The 17096-nt window shown below is 37.2% G+C and overlaps 1 protein-coding gene across 7 annotated transcripts in view; it reads right to left on the bottom strand.

The window, feature by feature from the left end:
- The window catches only part of NNT (nicotinamide nucleotide transhydrogenase), a 43033-nt gene that overhangs the window by 25815 nt on the left and 122 nt on the right, over positions 1-17096 (bottom strand). Inside the window, exons 1-12 of one of the 7 annotated variants that reach the window (XM_072921835.1) lie at positions 15998-16136; positions 13796-13898; positions 11272-13470; positions 8814-9043; positions 7467-7684; positions 6814-6901; positions 6094-6182; positions 5123-5310; positions 4231-4364; positions 2301-2492; positions 1220-1373; positions 147-308 (exon numbers count right to left, since the gene is read on the bottom strand). In XM_072921835.1, the coding sequence (XP_072777936.1) occupies positions 147-308; positions 1220-1373; positions 2301-2492; positions 4231-4364; positions 5123-5310; positions 6094-6182; positions 6814-6901; positions 7467-7684; positions 8814-9043; positions 11272-11302 (1486 nt within the window). In that variant the 5' untranslated portion in view covers positions 11303-13470; positions 13796-13898; positions 15998-16136. Of the gene's footprint in view, positions 1-146; positions 309-1219; positions 1374-2300; positions 2493-4230; positions 4365-5122; positions 5311-6093; positions 6183-6813; positions 6902-7466; positions 7685-8813; positions 9044-11271; positions 14086-15997; positions 16193-16945; positions 17086-17096 lie in introns of those variants that run through there. The other 6 variants (XM_072921834.1, XM_002196816.7, XM_072921833.1 and 3 more) reach the window with 6 other exon arrangements.

Below are 17096 nucleotides of genomic sequence, written 5' to 3'. Positions count from 1 at the left end.
AAATCATACTCTCAGAAATACACTGTTTCAGGCATCCTTGCTATTTATGAAAATAAACTCAAACATGCACATTTAGTACTAATTCAGGTAAAAGAAGTTGTGCCTTCTTCAAGTAGAAGACAAGCAGCTGTGTGACAGCTACTTACCTGAGACAGCATTAGTCACAGACATGAGTGGGGAGTGCAGAGCAGGAGTCACACCCCACACTGTGTGGTACCCCACTATTCCAGAGAGGCCAAATGTCGTCACCATTTGTGTGAAAGCAGCATTAGGTGCTACAATGCCCAGCCCCAACATACCAGCTAAACCTAGAAGGAAAGCACAGGAAAACTCTAACTTTCCAATGACTTCTTAGATTTAAACTGTATAAACAGGAGCCTAGAAGATACAAAAGCAAAATGGAATTGTCTGCGTGGACTAGTTTCAAAATCAGGGAGATAATTTTTTTCAAATACATTAAGTTCTTTCAGTGCTAATCTTTCCTTTGTAACAGAAAATAAAGCCATAAATATAATCCACACATATTTGTTATGCATGGACACAATGCAGCAAAGACAGGTTTCTACACCAACACTGAATCCTGCCACTCTTCTGCTCCATAGAAAAAACGTAGAAGTCACAATTATGTTGAAATATTGCTTGGGTGTATCAGGGCATATGTTTGAAGAACAGGAATTAAAATTAAGACTACTGAATTCATTAATTACTTCATGCAAAAATTCTGATGCACTGAGAATTTGTTACTGAGAGTAACAAATGAAACTAAGAGCCAATACATATTTGTCAAAGCAAAGTCCTATTTCCAATACTTCAGTAGACTGTGGCAACTTAAGTCTCACACAATACAGTAAAATCTGAAGAAAGCAACAACATTGAACTGATTTTGCCGCAAAGTATGGGCACAGTCCCTGGTAGGAGTCCTTCAGAATTTAAAGCATTTTACTAATATTTAAGTAGAGTTAAACCCATATATATGGAGAGAAACAGCACTTGTTGAAACGTCAAATACTTTTGGTAAAATTTCAGAAGTTTTATTTTCCCTCTCAAGCAATTCTTATACTATGCTGGTTTTGTACCAGGATACACCAGCCAATCAACTGCACTCCCAAAGAGCTATTCAATTGAATGAGTTAGATGATGGGTCATTCAAAAGTATTAGTGCTTAGTATTAGTGTGAGAAGTACTCTACACTGATTCTCCAGCTATGGAGAATATATACCTGCTGTGTATATAGATGCAGTAGTCATGGTTTTTCTAAAAGGTGTAATAGTAGCTGCTTTTTCTGCTTCCAGCTCTGCTACAGTCTTCTGCTTCACTGGCGCTCCCTGAGGAATGTTATTTGGTGGAGGTGCTGGGAAAATCACTTTGCCATCCTGACAAGAGATATTTACAGTTATGCCTAACATGACAGATGCTTAATACTTAGAGAAGCCTTTTCTTCTTAATCAGGCAATTCAGGCAAGTGCTAATATCCTACAGCCATGCCCAGGAACTGGCTTTTTTTCTGCATCAGCAGAAGTTTGAAAGGCATGACCAAATTAATCATACTGGTTTACACATTCCTCAGACAAGATTTGATATTAGTGTCCAGGAGTACCTGGTAAAGAGACACCACAAGGCTCCAGAGCAGAAACAAGAGAAAAGCAAAGAGATAAAGTTCCTTAAGTGGAAAACATGTATGCAAAATAAAATTAAGTCTTGGAAATAACAAAATCTGCTACAGATGTGAACTATAATCACAGACTTTCCAGACCTCAGATAGGAACAAAGGATGATATCCCACATTTCTTCTTAATCTTCAGGCCTTTGTAAAGCTATCAGCACAGAGCTGTACACACCACTTCAATGGTCTGGGAGAGCTGAAGTCTATGCCCTGAGTTTTTATTTTATTATTTTCTGATAAAGCTTCAAGCATTTTGCATATTCTAGTTTCACCATTTTTTTTATCTTACTATGAAAGGAACAGGTGTTTTTTTTTCCTCTTAAAAAAGGAAAAATGTTTTTCTGGAAGAATGTTTTGGTCTGGTAAAGCCTCAAATATGTTTTAAGTAGCTACGTATGTTATCTTTTTCCTATTTTTTCATTAGTAAATACATTAGGTTTAACCTTGACAAGAAGACAAGACTAAAAAGAAACAGTATAATTTTCAGCTGAATAAACACACAATTACCCACACGTTCCACAAAGCTACCTCTGAAGTCTGTTGACATGCACTATCTCTGAACACATTTTGAAGAAACAGAAATGATAAATGTTAAGTCTGTACTCACAAATTAAGAATAGAGTATTTACTGGCTTACCTTCATTACTACAGTTCCTCTAACAACATGATCCAGAGTCCCATAGTCAAAGTCATCTTTTGGATCAAAGTAGAAGTTTTCTTTGTCGGGACTAATAGCTTTTAGAAGTTTGATAATATTATTAGAATACAGGGTACTGGCCTGAGTAGCCATTCTGCTAGGCAGATCGGTGTACCCAATGTGTGTAACACCCTAAAAAAAAATCCAAGTAAAACAATAAGGATTTGTACAATCTCTGAAAAAGCATAATCTCTTCCAGTATATCCTTTTGAAATACCTATCCAAACTGTACCACTTATCTTGGTTTATAACCCCAACTAAATTGGCTACCCGCAGCTCTGATACTACTAAATCAGGGACAGATCACTTAAAATAGCTGCAGAATCCAACATTATCAAATCTAGTACCTTAAACTCTATTAGCAACAGGACTTCACAGAGAGGAAGACATATTGGTGCAAGAGCTTGTCTTCTCCAAATCCTACATTCTCTCAGAACCTAAATTCTTTAAACAATCAGGTAACAGATTAATCCACCTAATTCTTGGCATCTTAGTTTTTCTGGAAGACAGGCTCTGGAGACAAGTTTCTGTATACCAGTGGAGTGAAGGGAGCTCCCCCAGAGCTGTGCAAGAGATATGTCTGAGTTGATATGAATGTAAAAATGTAACCTAATATATCCTCACTGCTTAAAGAACTAATGAGAACTAAAGGATATCAGGCTTTAGGAAGAAATGGGAAGCTGAGGCTGGCATACACTCTAGGTGTTCAAAAGCAGGCTTGTGTTAAAACACTGCTTCCACAATTTACATAAGCTAAGATACATACATGCTTTAAGAACTCTGGCTTCCTAATACAATGCTCTGGCACAATCCTAATAGTTCTGCTATTTTCCATAACACAGAGCCAGTACACTAAATCCAGGGTTAATACTCCTCTGACTAAAAGTGTTCCATATAAACCCTTCATGCATATATCTGCTTACTTGTCTTCTACATTCTCTAGTTTCAGGTTTTAAGCAATGACATCAAAAGCCTTAGAAAGCCATAAAGACAAATGCAACCTGTGATTCTTTGATATATACAAACAGAATTCTGCTTATGCCAATGACAACCATGGCAGCATGTCCCACAGGCAAATAAAGATATTACATCCTTGCATTACCAAATAGGAAATCTGCTACTATAAATCTCATCACCCAGATTTCTGTAGTTGTTAGCAAACTTCCCATAACTACCAAAAACAAAACCCAAAAGAAAGACAAGTTCTCAAATGAGAAATGTACACTGGAGCAAAACTAAAGTAGTTCAGTCCAGACCAAAACTGCTTACTTTAAGGAACCAATTTATGCTACATCTTGTTTGGGTTTCAAGTGCTTTGGATACTCTATGGGAGACACACTCTTGTTCCTGAAGATAAAGAAAAGCAAAGCCAGCACCCTCCTGAAGCTGAAATAGTACTGAGTAAGCCAGAGACCTTGTACTGAAGTAAACACTGAGAGTCTGAACCAGCTTAGCTTTGCCTATGACAGGAAATGTTAACCTCCAGTCATGGGAGGTGATAAGCAAATCAAAGAACCTATTGCTACTGCTGTGTTTTTTAGATAGACCGAGAAATAGATAACCAAGAAATAGATATCATATCCCACCTTCAACTCAGAAGAGAGAAACACCGGACTTGGAAGTTTAATTAGCAACAATTACGTAATATCCATTAACAATTGAATTAACACTACACAAAGATGTTAGTTTCTTTAGAAATATTCAAATTTATGCATATAAATAGTGACCAAATGCAAATCTAAAGGATTACTTCAGCCCAAAGCAGCTGAAAGACTGTTGAAAATTCAGCTGCTTCTTTTCAGCATATGGTTTACAAAACTCCATGGAAGTTCAGGTGAACTGAGAATGAATTGCAGATTAAAATGCTTACCTTATGAACATACATTTCCCCAGGCTTTGTAGTCTCAATATTTCCTCCTGCTTCTGCAGCTAAATCCACAACAACTGAACCTTCCTTCATTGATTCAATCATATCTTTCTTAAACAAGATTGGAGCTTTTTTTCCTGACAAAACAAGGCATAATAAGTTAAACAAAATACAGCTTTCTATCTGTTGAGCTTAGGAGAAGACTTCTCCTCTTTGCTCTACATATAAGCTTTAATTTTGTAAGCAAAATTTTCAAGTAATTGGTACCTATGATTAAAAAAACACAAAAGTTTTTTTTTATAAAGACAGAAGAAGTGCTAGAACATCCTGCTCCAAAAGCTTAGAAGAAAGTTATGCATAGTAGTCTACTAAAGATTAAGTCCAATTCTGCCAGCAAATCGACAATCTTAATATCTAATCTTACAATTCCAGGCCATAAGGAAAAAAAAAGCCACCATATTGCAAGCTATTAAAATACAAACATTGTGCAACACAAAGCACTAAAATCTAAGCTCTACCTTATTATGTTTCAATTAAAAAGGACAGTTCCATTTCAATCAGACTTTTTCTTTGTTTCAGTACATAAGTTGTATAGCAAAGATAGCAGTGATGCAATAGATATGCAAGAGAATTATATATTCTCACTTTATTAATAAATACTCCTTTTTTAGTAAGAAAAACATGACAGTATTTGATCCATACTGATAGTCTTTGAAAACAAAAGTTGCTTAAAAAAAAAAAAAGGGACTCACTTTAAAACCAGGCCTTTATCACAGAAGTGAGGCACGTGCTCACCAGACGTAATTCATTAATTATGTTTTCATGTAGATGCAACCTCAAAATATGACAACTTACCTAGAAGAAAGCAAATTAGCATTTTTCACATAAAACATACCTGGAATAAGTGCTGTAGTGATGATAATGTCAACATCTTGGCACTGTTTGGCAAAGAGTTTCATTTCAGCTTCAATAAATTCTTTGGACATTTCTTTAGCATAACCACCTTGTCCCTCTCCAGATTCCTTTAAGTCTACTTCCAAAGGCTCAGCACCAAGAGACTTGAACTGTTCCAGGGCTGCAGCTCTAGAAAAAGAAAATTGTACGTGAGAGAAAAATCACAACTTTAAAAATGCATCATGACTTTACCAGTGGTTTTAGTAGCAATCTTCAGACAAGAGATGTAAAACTTATTCTAGTATTAAGGAGACCATAACAAAAGTCTTCAGCTTTCTGTATTTAGTGCAAAAAAATAATTGCATTGACAAGTTTAGGTTCCAGTCAGATTTTAATAATACTCAGTAGAGTTTCTTCAAGAAAAACCTCAAAGATGAGGCTTTGCTGATTAACTCTCCTCATGCATTTCTGTTGTCATCACCTGGTAAACCTACAGCCCAAACCAAGGTGCCTAAAATGGAAGATAAGCACAGAACCCGTGACCTTGTCTTTAAATAGTAAGATGGGAAGTACTAGCAAGTCTTATTTTCACAGCGAAAACTACCAGGGGGTGGGTGTTTGTGGGTTGTTAATATTCTGTAATTTACTTTGCATCATATGACATCACATGAACCAAAGAGACTAAATTTCAGTGTTAGGTGAACAGTGACAACATAAAGAGAATTAAACATAAATGTTCTTTAATCGCAAGATAAAGATACCTAGTGTGCTTAAGAAATGAATTAAAATTAAAATGGAAAAGTTTTAGACAGATTTTAAAATTAATAAAAAATTAAGGACTAATGATGGCATAAAAATGGTAGGAAACTAATTACGACTCAGTGTAGTACAAATTATTTCACTCTAATACAGCCAAAAACAACTTAATCTTCAAGTAATTTTAGATTGATATTACAATTTTCACACCCTTACCTAGTATCAAATCCACGAACCACTGCACCCATTGATTTTGCTGCTCCTGCAGAAGCCAGGCCAGCAACCCCTCCTCCAATGATCAGCACCTAAAATGATAAATCTCATTAGCCAGCCATTTAAACAAGATGCTTTAGGATAAAATCAAATAAAACCAAATTTCATTGGGCAGAGTTGCCCCATACATCCAACAGTTTAAAAGCTGTACCTCCTAATTACATATATTTAAGAGCCAACTCTTCTGTAGCTTACAGTTTATCTAAGTAAACACATGTTTTCTCCTTGATTTATCTTCCTTTTTCTTCCCTAATTCTACTTTCATTTCTCTTCAACCCAATCTATCTGTAATTCCAATCAGGTAAATTCTTTCCATTGCACTCCTCAATGCACCAGAAATACCAGAAATATTTCTGAATTTTCTTAACTGCTTCCTTACCTTCTTGTATTTTGAAAAAAAAAATAAATCCAACTGCTTATAGCTAATCTGATGTTTAAAACTAAGCAAACTTAAATAAAACTCAAATTATTCTATTATTACCAAAACAAAACCAGAACAGATGTGAACAAAAAGTTCCATGAGAATAATTACACTGATTGCTGAAGTTTCTATAAACAGCCCAAAGGCAGGAAAAAAGCCTTTTAACATAGTTTCAGCAACAGCTACCTTTGCTCAGAAATTCACATATTCTTTTGCCACACAGTGTGTTTAATTGCACATACCTTTGCTGGAGGAACTTTACCAGCAGCTGTGATTTGACCCGTGAAAAATCGACCAAAGTGATTTGCTGCCAGGACCACAGCCTTGTAACTGTCAATCAAGAATGAACACATCAGTGTTTTCTCAGATTCAGTAAATTCCATTAATTACATCAATCTAAAAGGTGAATATTTGACCAGAATATGTGTAGGATAAAGCAAGCTTAGTATTTTATCATTGAACACAAGCTTAATAGTCTTTATTATTTCTATGGAGATGTCTGACAATATTTGATCTTTTGTTTGTAACTGCCATGGCAATTGCGTTCACACTGAGTGTTCTTTGGGTTAGTTAGCTCTTAACAATACCAGATCTCCATGACAGACAATCTGTATTCAAGATAAGTAAAATCAGAGCAAAAAGGTACTAGACAAAATAGTCAAGAAATTAAAAGAATTGTGTTCAATTTTGTTTATTTTAAAAGCATTGCTCTGATCTGCTGTAAAACTAACCATAAAATACTTTAACACCACCCTGCTTGAAACAGCTCTATAAAAACAGAGATGTAGAATAATTTTAAATATACCTAATATCAAAGCACATAATTTTAAACCAGATATACTTAATTAAGCCAAAAAAAAAAAAAAACAAAACCCAAAAAACACAAAAATCATACCCAGCAATATTGGCCATGGAGCTAAGTGCATCATATCCCTGAGCAATGGTGACCCGTGGAACCTGATCCATAGCCAAGACAGTAGCTTCTTTTTCTGCAAGTTTTTTCAGGAGGTCTGGATTTTGTGCTGGGTAGATAAAACTAATCAGGGTTGCTGCTGTCTTGAAAAGATCTACCTCATGTACACCTAGAGATGAGTTATATATAGGAGCTCTCACCTGAAAAAAAACAAAAGTTTCCAAGTTAATCAGAGGAGAGAAACCAGAACACATTCCACTTCCTTTCCCTCAGGTTGCATTCTGTTCATTCCCATCCAAAAGGTATGGAAAGAAGAATGTATATCAAAGACTATTTACACAACTGAACTGAGTAACTGCACTTCTCAGCTGCAGTCCACATCATGGAATGAGCTCTAGGTGGATTGGTGACAGGGCAAAAACTGTCAGCACACACCTTCACAAATATCTGATGACTTCCAACTAGCAGTCACTTGCTTTTACAACAGACAGCTACCCTCAAACCCACAATTTTAAAGCAAAATGATTACTTAACAGATATGACAATTAAGCTCTACAAACTAAAAATCACTAATGAGGTTGTAGTGCATGACTACATACAGAGCATTTCATGCCAGATATCCAGCAGACACTGATCTTCATCTATATTCACTTCTGAGTTTCTCACTTTTCTCCAAACAGAAACCTACTTAAAAGAGTGGCTCACAAAGCAGCTCACAGAAATTCTGTGTTCAATGCTGATAGGATAATTTTAAACAGAGCAATTGAAGGAAGCCTCAATAAGGCAAAGGTCTTTTTTTTTCCCTTCAGGACTCTGCACAACTTAATACCTCTCAAGTAAGATTGCTTTTAAAACTTTTCTCAAATTTTTAAACACATCTTTGCTGTGGAATTCAGAGAAGGTACACAATCATATTTTCTAAATCCCAAACCACTCTATTTAAAGAGTAACTAGAGTTATATGTTATCAATTTTGGATAAAAGATTTCTTAGAGCAGAGATCTCATCTGATTAGATTCCAGAACTAGTCTACCTCACTCTAGAAAATACAACAACTCTTAGGTAGTTAAAAACTTGCTAGAGATATTATCCACATTTTTTTCAACACTGTAATTTATTTTTTTAGGGTAGCTAGTGTACTTTTTTGTAGTGTAGCTTTTTTTTAGTGAGCTATTAAAAAAAAAAACAAAACTTGAATCAGAACTCAAAACAAAAAACACTAATTTAAAGGACCTTGCTTACTGAACTTTCCACAGATTATCAGAAAAAAAAATACCTATACATTTCTCCAAAAACAATGTAATAGGAAATATACTAATAAAGCAATTACTTTCACAATCAAATCAGAAGCCAGGACTTCCTTGGTCCCCTGGATCTTTGCTCCAACTTCTCTGTAATGGTCATCAGAAAATTTAGAAGCTTCTCCAGCACCAGATTCCACCACAACACTGAAGCCTTGCTTAACCAAGGCTTGAACTCCAGCTGGTGACAGAGCCACTCTCTTCTCATTTTCAAATATCTCCTTGGGGACACCCACAGTCAGTTGTTTATAAGGAATTCCTGTAAGAGTGGCAGATAAGACAGATTAGTTGTACTAAACATTAACTAACTGGCATAATGGACACTCTTCAATGTTGTACAGATACATGCAGACACATGTCACAGTTAGCAATTTTCCCTCCTAAGGGAGGAGGAAGCAGAATGCTATTTTCTAGGAACATCATTTACATTTCCTTAAATTGCACCATCTTCCTAGAGATCCTTGATCTCTAGCAATCCGCAGGTGAGCACAATCAGCCACACAAGCAATAACAAGTGTTTGGCGCAGTTCATACTCATTGTTGTTTATACAGTTCTAATTGTGTAACTGGCATTCTGATTTACATAATACCTGGTGTACTGGTGATAACACATTCTGCCTCAGGCCAGAATTTAAATCACTTTCTAGTCATTTCCAGGTTATTGTGAAGAAAGAAATAAATGAGCTTGAACAGTGGAACTGCATTTTAACTGAATATGTTTGTAATACATTACAAATTATTCCAAATCACTATTATTGAATGCTACATGCACACCACAAAGTACACTGAAAGGCATAACTACATCAATAAGCTACTCTAAGAGCTGCCAAAGAAATGAAAAATGTGAATTCAGAAGTAGCTGAAGAAAAACAGAATATCCAGCTACTAGTTTCTTTAAAAATATTTCTCTTCAAAGTTATTTCTTTTTCTTAACTTGTTCAAAGTTCCACTAAGTAACACCACGAAACTGCTGAAGCTGAAATTTATGTTTTAGTTAAAGTTTTCAAATTACAAACACCTAACCTTATTGAGTACCATCTGGGGGCTTTCAGTCTCATATCTGGTAGGTAAACTTCTCTGATCCAAACAAGTGTTCAAATACATTATTTATGAATACATAGGTTCAAGCAGAATAATCATACATAAAACTATTACATTGCTTCAATTACACTGATAGCATGCAGTCCAACACAGAGGCTGAATCCTATACCAGATTTCACTGACATCTATCCAGAATTTAAACCTGGATTGTGACATTACTATGCATGACATTTACATCACATGAATATTAATGAACTATAATTTGAGCAGTCTAAGCAGTCACTCATATTAATGATCAAGCAACAACAACAGCAACAACAAAAAAAACCCACCAAAGAAACTCCAAACCTAAAGAAAGGGGAGGAAGAGGATGAGAGGTTTGTTTAAAATCACAAATCTCTTTGAAATTGTCCAACAATACTATGTATTGAGCTACAAAAAAATTGTACCAGGCAAAGAACGTAAATTTTAGGAAGGCCTCCTTTTGACTTGGAAATAGAAACAAGCAAAAAAAAAAAAATCTAAAAATGTACTACAATAGAAGAGCTTTGAGGAACTAAATTTAGATTTAAAATATCAAAATTATTTATCTGTGAAATTGAACCTGGACTAAAATGTGCCTCAAGTTGACAATCTGAAAATGTTTTTGGTTAGAAATTTTCAAGGTACTGTCAACTTACTATGTTCTGAAAAAACAGTACAGAGTTGCTAAAACTGGTACTTAAATACCTACTTATACTTCTCAGCCTACTAACACATTAAAAAAAAATTAACACATCCAACGAGACAGAATGAAAGCTCACCAGACAAAAAAGTTCATTACTTCTAATTGCTGCAGCAGGGGAGGATTTCCTGAGACACAGGAGCTTCAGGTTGGATACCAGGAAGTTCTTCACTGAAAGGATGGTTAAGCACTGGAATGTGTTGCTAAAGGGAAGTGGTCAAGTCACCATCCCTGGAAGTGCTCAAGAAATGACTGGATGTGGCACTTAATGCTATGGCTTAATTGACAAAGTGGTTTTCAGTCAAAGGTTGGACTTGATCTTAGGGGTCTTCTCCAAACTTAATGATTCTATGATTCTAATTACTTCTACTTTTTTTTTTTTTTTTTTAGCTTTGCCTTTGAAATTTGACTAGTAAAATAGTAACAAATAATTTGAAGACAGAAGTGTTTTAATGTTTTATATGTTGGAGAACATTTGAAAAATTTTAATCACAAGAGAACACTCAAATTCAGAAAAACATACATTCATAGAACATAAAGTCAAAACAGAAGCAAAAATGCACATCTAAAACAAAAGACCCACAAAGGTAACAGAGCTTTGCAATGGTTTGTTCCACCAGCACACACTAAATCTAAACATCACCGTGCAACTCAGGCCATACCCACCACAGCAGCATTGAACATTGTTACCAGCTGTGGTAACTTGCTGTCACTCAAATTACCCTTCTCATTTGAAGAGACTTTTCTCCTCATCTCTTCAAATCACTACACAATAAAGTCCTGCTTCTGATTTTCACTAAATCAACTCGGTGGAAATGAGCTCTTGTCTTTTAGAAGCAGGAATGAAACCTAGAAGATTGAAATTTGTTAGGACAACAGAGACGAATCAGAATTTCAGAGAGGAAGTAGCTCTAGGGTAGGATAGGATGTAAAACACTTTTCAAAAAGCACTAAGAAAAGTTAAGAACCGAAGTCCTACCTTGCCTTTCTCCTTTTGGAAGTTTTTCTAGGACAAAAATGCCAACGGGGAAGAAAGGAGGGGGAAATATTGCAGAAAATAGGGGAAAGGAAAAACAGGAGGAAAACGGGGAGGAAAATAGGGAGGGGAAAGAAGGAGAAAACAGGGGAAGGAATAAATTATAGCATTATATATATATATATATAATAAAGGAAATAGATAACTGCAAATTTAAAGGCACAAATACATTTGACTAAAGCTTTTCATTTTCTCAAGCAAATCTTTTTGCTCCTAAAGCTCAAATGGGAAAAGATGCTTCTAATTTCCTTTTGCTAATTTGCTTCTGTGTGGAGTATCAGAATAGAAGCGTAAATGGCTAGGAGTAAAAAGACAGAAATACACATTCACTAGATGCCAGGTATGTTTCCTCATTCCTCACCAGTTCTTTATTGTACATCTTGCATGCAATAAAAATTAATACAACTTTTTCAAATAGCAAGTATTTGCACCGTATTGAGTAAACAGAATGATCACAGACCAGCACTGAGGAACATGATCTTCTCCAGAGCTTTGGGAGATCAAATCCAAGATAAATATTCAACAAGTCTCATTTGTCTCACCTACTTTTCTTCTCTGTCCCACTACCAGAACTCCAGCAATCCATAAACACAAAAGCAAATGAATACATAAGCAAGCCGTCAGTTTGCCAGCTTTTAGCTAGAGGACATTTTTTAAGTAGACTGCCCTGAGCTTCCACATGATTCAGCACCAAAATGGAGCAGATATTTACAGCTGAAAAACAAAGATCTATCTTAAAACTGCAGTACAGGTCTTGGTGGGGGGAAGAAAAGGAAGAAAAGGTTAAAAAGCAGGACACTGGCAGAGAGGATTGCAAAGCTCCCTTTCAGCTGGAAATAACTCTTGATAAGCCTATGTGAACAGCAGGTCTGTCATGATTTACTGGTGCCTGTGTCTCCACTTGTTTTCCTCTGCCCGCTTATTTTCCTCTGCCCAGCTGCTGCTTCAGCAACACCTCATTATTGAAGTAATGGATTCTAGACACGACTTTGTGGCTGTCCCACCTACCTGTCTGCGCTGACATGCACAACAGGGTATGATCAATACTCTACCTGGTGGAAGTTTTGTAATTAACCCAGATTTGGTTTGCTGGATTCAGCAATTTCATCAAAGTCAATAGTTTTGAAAGGTTGAAATCTCAGATTATAAACTTAGGACCTTGATTTAGGTTTTATTTTGAGGAAGCTCATGCTATCCCTGCCAGGGGTTTAAAGTTATGTGAGAGTGTGAAGCCTACAAGTTGTCTCTCTAATCCTTCATGTCAGATAATCTCTTTAAGTACTGCCTTGAGTATGTTTTAGTGACTTACTACTTTACAACATCATGGACATCTTCCAAATACTGAGTGATATAAACACACCTGAAGCATCTTTTTGACTCATGAAATTTTTTAATATATTGAGTAGAAGGTACACAGTACTTAGATTCTGACACTATCAGAAGTAGACTCATTAAATTTCACAGGTCTTAGAATGGAATATACATTCCAGTGAAACCCTCTGGCACATACATAACGTAGAACCTCTAAAAACTAGTAAGAAGCCATTCTCTCATTCCCTTACCACAATCCTAACTGTGTAATGAAGACATATTCAAACTTCAAGTAAACAAAACTATAACCGTGACTTTCTCCATGTAACTTCTATATACAAGAATCTTAGAGAAGATTCTAAGTCAAAACTATAGCAGAAAATACAGTTTTTTGATGTCCTTAACCTGACTTTGAGAAGTAGTCTACAACAAAACAGTATCAACCAACAGGAACTGACTTAGGGAAAAGATAAAGGAGAAGTTCTGACTATATGCCATGTGTTCTGAGATTGAAAACAGGATGCCTATTTTTTATGCTTCTCTAATAACCTTTAAACAAACCATCTCACCTGTTCTGAAGATGAGGACATATTCCAAAGAACAGCAATATGATGTTGGCAAAAAGAAAACAAATGGTACAGAAGATTAAATGAACACCCAATCCCTCCTATTACATAAATAAGGAATTTAAAAAAATAAAACAGAAATTAAAGGATAATATTTCTTGTTTATAAATAAAATAAAGCTTATTTTTAATTACAGAACTAATTAAAAATGAACTGTTATAGGTTTAGAAAAAAAACCCAGGAAATTTTAAGAAATAAGCCTCAAAATAAAAAGGATATTTAAAATTCCAAAATGGAGGGGGTAAAAGTCACACAGCTATAGGACAAACTAACCTGGAACTATACTGGGAAGCTCAGTCAGTTACTCCATTTGCACCTTCCCAGGGCTTCAGAAAGTTTTGTACCTGTTTCTCAAGTAGCTGGTCCTAGTGAGTACCTGGCACAGATTATAGGAATAGTTGTTTACACCTGTATGAAAGTTCCTATGTTTCCATTAAGGAAGTAGCAGCATAATAGCTGGCAGTAAGAAAATTATCCATGCTCCAAGTTCACTTTTCAGCTGACTCCGTATCTCCGTATTTCTTGTCCTCAAGCAGCAGTTATGTTCTTGTTCATAACATAGCCTGGAATGAAAGCTAACCTGAGACAAGGAAAGCAGTAACTATGGCCTTCAGAAGAATCACTGTGACACTAGCCTTTTCAGAAAACTTCCTCTTCTTAGTAAGGCAGCGATTTTGCCAAGTGTTACAATAATCAAAGCTAATTTCTGAAAGACTAAAATACAGTTACTTTGAATTTGTTACATTTTGATTCAAGAGTGCTTAAAAAATAAATATAAGAAATAGCCCTGCTTCTAATTTGTCATTAAATTTCTGTTTTCTCCTTGATTTGTCCTCTACTGAATGACAAATCACATGTTACCAAAGCATACTACAAGGACAGCTTAATTATCAACCAAAAGACTACCAAACTTGTAATTCTCCATATTAAATAACTGCATTTAATGAATACTACTGGTCCTTAAATAAGGATTTACACACAACAGATTTGACAGGGCAGCATTGAGCATTTAAACATATGACACTAATCAGAATTCTCCATCCTTGTGGGAAAATTTTTCAAAAGTTATTCTTAAAAATGAGAAAATTCACACACACACAGAGTAGCATACCAGTTTCAATAAAACAGAAGAGATTCTTTAGTTTTATGATTAAATTTGTGGTCAAAGCCAAATACAAAATTGATTCCAAACTCAAACAAGGACACTTACCTGGGATATTTGAGAAAGAACTTTGAACCTAGTTTCTTATGTTCCAGTTTATCCTCCCAACCAAGAGACAATCTGCCATATGAAGACTGACAGATATCTCTTTCATTCAGATATTTAACACGGAAAAAAAAGTTGAGAACATCTCAAATCTATCAAAAAAATACTGGTTTCAGCACACAATTGTGCTACAGATTTACCCTCATGACACTTCTTCAGAAGTTCCAAAATCTTCAGTCACCAACTTGAAAGGACCACAAAATGCACCATTCATTGTTAGTACTGCCACAAATTCTACACAACATAGGCTTCTATGAGCTACTGTATGCTACTTATGTGTCCCATGTTTTCATAATCAGATACTTCTGTTTCCCCCAGCACTAATTTCCTTATACTCTCAAGTACCTAATGCAGTTACCTGCTGTTTACATTTGGAAGAACCAAATATCATGTGTGCAACCAGTCCCAACTCTCCACAATAATCTTCTGCAGATGATGATCCTACCTCTGCACAGAAGCAGGGTCTCTAAAATCCAAGGGAGACATGAGCCATGCAGTAATAATGGGCAAAAATAGCATTAAACCTGCATTAGGTATTCTTCAGTCTTTCCTTCAACTGTCAGGTTATACCAGGCTCATACTAGAAACTGGAAACAAGGGTGCCCCCTTTACCAGGGTTTTTTTTTCCTGAAAATACCTGAACTTGTCCACTATCTGCTGAAATGCAATTTGTGCAAATACACTAACAAACCCTTCACATGAAGACACAGATCAAAGTTTTTCAAAGTGATACAATGTAAGTATTTCCTAAACAAAGTTAAGAGGTTTTTTTAAGATGGGATAGTAATGTCTACATACACTAGCATATGCTGTCATTGTGAGGTCTGTATTTTCTCTCACATGCACACAAAGAGCTGCACTACCAAAACAAATGGGGAACTCAGGAATTTAACTAAAAAAAGCACTTATTTAAATACTTCCTTCAAGCAAGGGAAGTTTAGCAGGAGTTCAAATCCTCTAACCACAAAAACTATGTGGATCTAAAGTATTCATAATAAACACAAACACCTTCTGCGTAAGTCCTATAAAGCCTGTCTAAAATTGTGCCGCAACTGACTAAAGTATGCTGTTGACATACTTTAAGTGTTCTTTCTATTTTAAGTCTTTTCTGTACTAATGCAGATCTGAAAGTAAGAAAAAAAGAAAAAGAAACCATTTAAATTCATGTTTGAAATAAAGGACTGCTTACAGTACTTTAATCAATTTACCTGGCTTTGGAGCTGCCTGAGACCCAAGCACCTGGTGGGTTCTAAACATTCGCAAGCACAGCACTTTTGCAGAACACGTCTTTGGTGGGAACACATTGCCAAAAACAGGAGCCGAGCATCCACTCACAGCAACACGCAGAAGGCTCGCCATTGCACCCAGACCTCACAACAAATTCCTTGCCACGTATGGAACCCCTACAGCAAATGTGAAAACAAATCAAGAGTTATTAATGGCACCGGACAGAAGGCATGTAAACACTGCAGGTTTAGAACCAGTCAACTGCCAGTAGCCACGAGACAATCATTCCTCACCACCTTTATCTTTCATGCTAGAAAAAGAATTTTTTTTTTTCCCCCAAATTAAGTAAAACAGCTCTTAACCAAAGCACCTGGCGTGACCAGCCGAACTGGGGATCGCATTTCTGCGACTTAGGGCCGTTTTCACTTTACATCGTTGCTTTAAAACGATAACTGTGGTATGGGAAAACCGCGGTGCCCCAAAGCACCAAACAAAGGACTCCAATCCGTGACACAGCTCCCTCAGGAGTCACCCTGGGTGGGAGACAGCTTGCAGGCGCCCAGGAGGCTCAGCAGAGCACTCGGGGCGGGACACGCTGGGCAGCGGGCAGGGAAGCCGGGAATGTGCTCTTCGCCCGGAATCCCGCCGGGCCCCCGCGGCAGCGGCCCCTTCTCTCTCTTGTCGCTATTTACAGCCCGTGGCCACCGAATGACCTTGGGCGGGCGGCTCGTTCTCTGCTATGCACTGTCCCCGCTCGGGGACACCCCGCAGCCACCACCTCCCCGCTCCCCGCTCCCGCGGGCCCCTTCTCAGGCCACCTGCCTCCTCCCGCACGTCCGTCCCGCCACGCTCCCTGCCTCTCCCTCCCTTTCCCCCAGTAGCGTGGCACCGCTGTCTTCTCCCCACCAGCGGCTGGCCCCCACACGCACCAGGAGAATGAGGCGGTGCCGGCGCAGCCCCTCACGACGCGGCGCATACGCCCCGCGCGGAGCCCTGCACACGCTCCTCCCTCAGCTCCGCACCGAGCCCCGCTGCCCGGGCCTCCACAGGGAGCTCCGCACGCAGCCCCACGCTCGCACC

Source organism: Taeniopygia guttata, chromosome Z (genome assembly GCF_048771995.1).
Source record: "Taeniopygia guttata chromosome Z, bTaeGut7.mat, whole genome shotgun sequence".
NCBI lineage: Eukaryota > Metazoa > Chordata > Aves > Passeriformes > Estrildidae > Taeniopygia > Taeniopygia guttata.
The sequence above is the reverse complement of the archived record's forward strand: the minus strand, read 5'-3'. Positions and strand labels throughout refer to the sequence as shown.